The 5124-nt window shown below is 61.8% G+C and overlaps 1 protein-coding gene across 1 annotated transcript; it reads right to left on the reverse strand.

The window, feature by feature from the left end:
• Window positions 1-2081: 2081 nt before the first annotated feature.
• On the reverse strand, window positions 2082-4645 carry FZD1 (frizzled class receptor 1). The gene has a single exon (XM_049798755.1). The coding sequence runs from the start codon at window positions 4260-4262 to the stop codon at window positions 2475-2477; it is 1788 nt and encodes a 595-aa protein (XP_049654712.1). The 5' UTR covers window positions 4263-4645; the 3' UTR covers window positions 2082-2474.
• Between the last annotated feature and the right edge of the window lie 479 nt (window positions 4646-5124).

The raw sequence follows: 5124 nt of genomic DNA on the forward strand, positions 1-5124 counted from the left end.
TTTTTTTTTTTTTTAATAGGAAAGGGAGAAGAAAGGCTAAGTTGAGAGAACCTTTTTCTTTAAAAAAAAAAAAAAAAAGAACTGGTGAGCTTCTTTCTTCTCCTGCCATATAGCAGATCTCTTCTTGGATTTCACACCACCGACCATACCCTGTCAGAGATCTTGAACAGTTTACATTACTTCTTTTGAAGGATTAATCTAGACCGGCCCAGAGATAAAAACCAAAATGCACAATGAATTCCTACACTGAATTCCAGCTTTTTACTGTGAACTCAACATAAGAAAAGAAAAAAGGAATCCCACACATCTTGCAGTATATACACTGCTTTCACACAGTATTAAGTTAGTCAGAGGAATACGTAAAGGGACAAGATAGTTTTGTACAAAACCTCAATTTATTTCAGAGAAATTAAAAATATGGTATTTAATATATATAAATTTCTATTCCTCTATAAATATAGATGATCTTGTGATAATGAACAGAAATAAATGCATACCAAATTCAAATAATTTTGCATTTCAGGGTATGGTAGCCATAGATAATGTTTATGAACCTAAATACAGGCATTTGTAATATAAAAAAAGTTTAAAACAATACAGTCAGGAGAGAAGCATTCTGCTTTTTTTCATACAGAGGACTATATATTCAAATGCATCTGTCAAAAGTTACAATTTCGTTTTTAGCCTTTTTTTTCTTTTTGTGTTAAGAAGCACAATCCCACGCACCCAGGAGCATACAAGGTAGTAGATATATTGCACACATGGTAGCTTGTCTTTGCAGTATGCAATGTTATTACCGTACGGAAAAAAGGAGGGGGGAAAAAGACAGCAGAGGCCCTTTAAGGTCTCGCATCCCAGCAGAGCGCTTAACCATTCTGGTTTTCTGTTTTCCCTTCCTTTGTTTTTACTACTGGCAAAAATCATCACACCCTCATAACGCGTAATGAATTAAATGTCAATGAATTAAAATTCAGGGCAATGGCTCCAATGTTTCCCAAACGAAGAGCCAGCGTATGGATGTAATTAAGTAGTAAAAAAAAAAAAAAAAAAAAAAAAAAAAAGAAAAAAAATCTGAACGCTGCGTTTTGTTCCGCCGAAGCTCTCGCTCCCGAGCCCGTATTTCCTGATCCTGCTAACCCCGGCCGACAGCAGCCCGGCAGGGAGGGGACCGGGGCAGGCGCCGGTGGCAGCACCCGCGAGGGGACCCCGGGGAGCGCCGGCCCCGCTCCGCCGCCGCCGCCGCCGCCCCCCGCGCCGCCGGCCCCCCTCGGCGCTTGCGACCGAAAAGCCGGCTCCGACCCCGGCAGAGCGAGAGGGCAGCTGGGTGTACCTCTGTCCCCACCCACCTCCTCAGCCATCGGACGCGCTACAGGTGCAGACGGCGTCAAACCTCCGCTCCTACAACGAAACAGGCCAACTCCTCTTCAACTGTGTGGTGCATTTAAATAAATCTTACAAAATTGTCAGGGGGCAGCCGGCAGCCAACCCCCCTCGCCCCGGGCGCTGTAGGAAGGCTCTCCCTCCAAGAGAAAAAACGCGGCACACCTCCGGGCAGGGCTGGGTGTTATTCCTACGCCACCCTCCCCCCCCCGCCGCCCCCAAAAAGGGCCTGCCGGGGTCCGCAGGGTCAGCGGGGCCCGGCTCCGCTGCGGCCGGCCGAGGCGAGCTGAGGCGCCGTCCCCGCGCCACGGCCGGGCGGCTACCGGCCCTCCCCGGCACGGGGCCCGGCGGGGGTCCGTCCTCCCCGCCACGGGACCGGGGCCGGGGCCGGGGCCGGGGCCGCGGCCGGGGCCGGGGCGGGAAGCGGCGCTCCTCCCCAACCCCACCTCCACCGCCACATACCTCTGGCAGGCCGGGCGCGGGGCCCGGGGCCCAGCCCGCGTCAGGAGGCGCCCCCGGCCGCGGCAGCAGCCTCGCTCCGGGCCCCGCTGCTCGCGCAACTGAAACTCCCAGCAAAGCCATTACAAAACCTGCGTGGGGGAGAAGAAAGGGGTTTGGTTTGGTTTCTCTTACCGGCAGTTTTTCCCATCCTGCCCTACGAAATAAAAAATCCAACGCCCTTTTTTTTTTTTTTTTTTTTTTTAAATTAAAAAAAAAGGGGGGGGGGGGGCGGGCGAGGAAGCAAAATCCGCAAACGGGTTAAAAGTGTCCTAAATAATTAAAAAAGTGAGATTTTTGTAATTTAAATACAAATATACTTACAAAATCTTACACGGGCTATTTACATCCCTCTCCCCCAACCCGACAGTGCGCTCAGTTCCGACAGGAGACGGCCCGAGAGGAGCAGGGAGGGCAGAGCCGGCGGTCCCAGGCGCCGGGGTCCCCACCTGGCTCGTCCTCTGCTCCCCGCCGCCCGCAGAAGCGACTCGCCGTCCCCCAAAGTTTGCCCAGGCTGGATAAGCAGCTGCCTCCCGAGGCAGAGCCCCCCGTCCCCCAGCCGGCCGCCATCCCCCCCGGCCCGGCGGACAGGGGTCTCAGACGGTGGTCTCGCCCTGCTTGCTGTTGGTGAGCCGGGTGTAAAACTTCCTCCAGGAGTTCAGGGTTTTCCCCGACCAGATCCAGAAGCCCGAGGTGATGCCCACGATTAAGGTCATGAGATACTTGATCATGAAGACGGTGAAGTCGGGGCTCATGGGCGGGTGGTGGCTGCTGTGGTTGTTGGGGCAGGGGATGGCATAGCTCTTACAGCTCTGCGTGACCCAGCTCCTCTCCCACTGTTCCCTAAAAGCTTGCTCGTAAAAATAGCAGGCAATGACGATGGTGGCCGGCACCGTGTAGAGGACGCTGAAGATGCCTATCCTCACCATGAGCTTCTCCAGCTTCTCCGTCTTGGTGCCGTCGTGCTTCATGATGGTCCGGATCCTGAAGAGGGACACAAAGCCAGCCAGCAGGAAGGAGGTGCCGATGAACAGGTAGACGAACAAGGGGGCCAGCACGAAGCCCCGCAGAGCGTCCACGTTGTTGATGCCCACAAAGCAGACGCCGCTAAGGACGTCCCCGTCCACCTGCCCCAGGGCCAGGATGGTGATGGTCTTGATGGCCGGCACGGCCCAGGCGGCCAGGTGGAAGTACTGGGAGTTGGCCTCGATGGCCTCGTGGCCCCACTTCATGCCGGCAGCGAGGAACCAGGTGAGCGAGAGGATGACCCACCAGATGGAGCTGGCCATGCCGAAGAAGTAGAGCATCATGAAGAGGATGGTGCAGCCCTCCCGCTTCGTGCCCTGCGCCACGGTGCGGGAGCCGTCCTCGGCGAAGCGCTCGTTGCAGACCACCCTCTCCTCCAGGAGGAAGCCGGCGATGTAGGCCACGGCCACCGCCGTGTAGCAGCCCGAGAGGAAGATGATGGGCCGCTCGGGGTAGCTGAACCGCTTCATGTCCACCAGGTAGGTGAGGACGGTGAAGAGGGTGGAGGCGCAGCAGAGCACCGACCAGATGCCGATCCAGGTGCGGGAGAAGCGCAGCTCCTCCGGCCCGAAGTACATGAGCCCGTAGAGGCGGCCGGGCTCGCAGGGCGCCCCGCAGTCCTTCTCCCCCAGGAAGCGGTAGTTCAGGTAGGAGGGCACCTTCAGCGCCCGCGGGCAGGAGAAGCGCCCGCGGGGCTCGCCGGGCCCCGAGCCCCCGGCGCCGCCGCCGCCCCCGCGGTGGGGGTTGCTGGTCCAGCTCTCGGGGCGCAGGGCGGGCGTGGGGGTGCCGCGCTCGGAGGCGTTTTGCCCCACGCAGAGCTCGCCGGCCCCGTGCACCGGGAACTTCTCGCAGCGCAGCGTGTCGGGCCACTGGAAGCCGAACTTGTTCATGAGGGCCTCGCAGCCCTGGCGGGCCCGCTCGCAGAGGGAGCGGCAGGGCGGCAGGGCCTGCTCCAGCACGGTGCACACCGGGGCGTACATGGAGCAGAGGAAGAACTTGAGCTCGGCCGAGCACTGCACCTTCACCAGCGGGTAGAACTGGTGCACCTCCAGCCCCGCGTCCTCCTGGTTGGTGTGGCCCAGCAGGTTGGGCATGATGGTCTGGTTGTAGGCGATGTCGGTGCAGAGCGGGATGGAGATGGGCTGGCAGTAGCCGTGGTCCGGGATGGAGATGCCCCGCTCGCCGTTGTACTGCGGCGCCGGCGGCTGGCCCCCGGCCGGCAGCGCCGCCGCCCACAGCAGCAGCAGCAGCAGCGGCGGCGGCGGCAGCGGCGGCCGCGGGCACCGGCCGCCGCCCGCCCGCCGCCCGCCGCCAACTTCCCCGCCGCCGCTCGCCGCCGGCCCGCGCCGCTCGGCCATGCTCAGTCGGTGCCGCCTGCCCAGCCGGGCTCCCGCCGCCCCGCCGCCGCTGCCGCTGCTCCTCCCGGCCCGAACTTGCGACTCATGAAGGGAGCGGCGGGCAGGGACGGGGCAGCCCCGGCCGCCACTCGCGCGGCCGCGGCGCGCAGCTCTGCCCGCACCGGCGGCAGCGCCCGCCGCGCCTCCGACTACCGCCGCCGCCGCCTCCGCCGCCGCCGCCGCCTGACCATTTGTGCCGGCCCCTCGAGCCCGCGCCCCTCGCCTCGCCGCGCCGCGCCGCGCTCCCTCCGACCGGTTTCCAGGCGCCCCGCAGTCTGCCTTTCACCGGGAGGGAGGAGCCTTGAAACCGACGCCGAACTTTCCTGCGTAAGGGACCGTCTCCCAACGCCTCACCCGGGGGCGGGCGCAGGCGGGCGCGGGGCTGCCCCGCGCCGCGCACAAAGGCGGCGGGGGAAGGGGGGGGGCGCCGCGGTGGGGCGGCCCCGTGAAGGGCCGGGGGGCGGGAGGGGGGACGACGATCGGGGGGAGGGGGGGGAGCGGGGGGCCGTGCCTTTTCGGTCGGTAGCGCGGAGGGGCAGGGGGAGGCCGGGCCCGCGGGGGCGGCTGGGCGGGCTGGCCGGCGGCGGCTGCAGCGGGGGTGCCGGCCACGGCTGTCCCGGGGGGTGTTTTTGGATTCCCCGGTGATGACGATAGTTAAGGCCATTGAACTGCGCACCTCGGCGGGGTCCGAGGCTCATCAAACTCGGCGTCACCCCCGGCGGAAAGGCAGCTGTGCTAATTTGGGCTCCATTCACAGCCCGGCGGGGGCCGGCGGGGAGTCGGTATTTGCCAAATAGCAACGGGCGGGGGGCCGGTGGTGTTG

This window comes from Accipiter gentilis, chromosome 4 (assembly GCF_929443795.1).
Source record: "Accipiter gentilis chromosome 4, bAccGen1.1, whole genome shotgun sequence".
NCBI lineage: Eukaryota > Metazoa > Chordata > Aves > Accipitriformes > Accipitridae > Astur > Astur gentilis.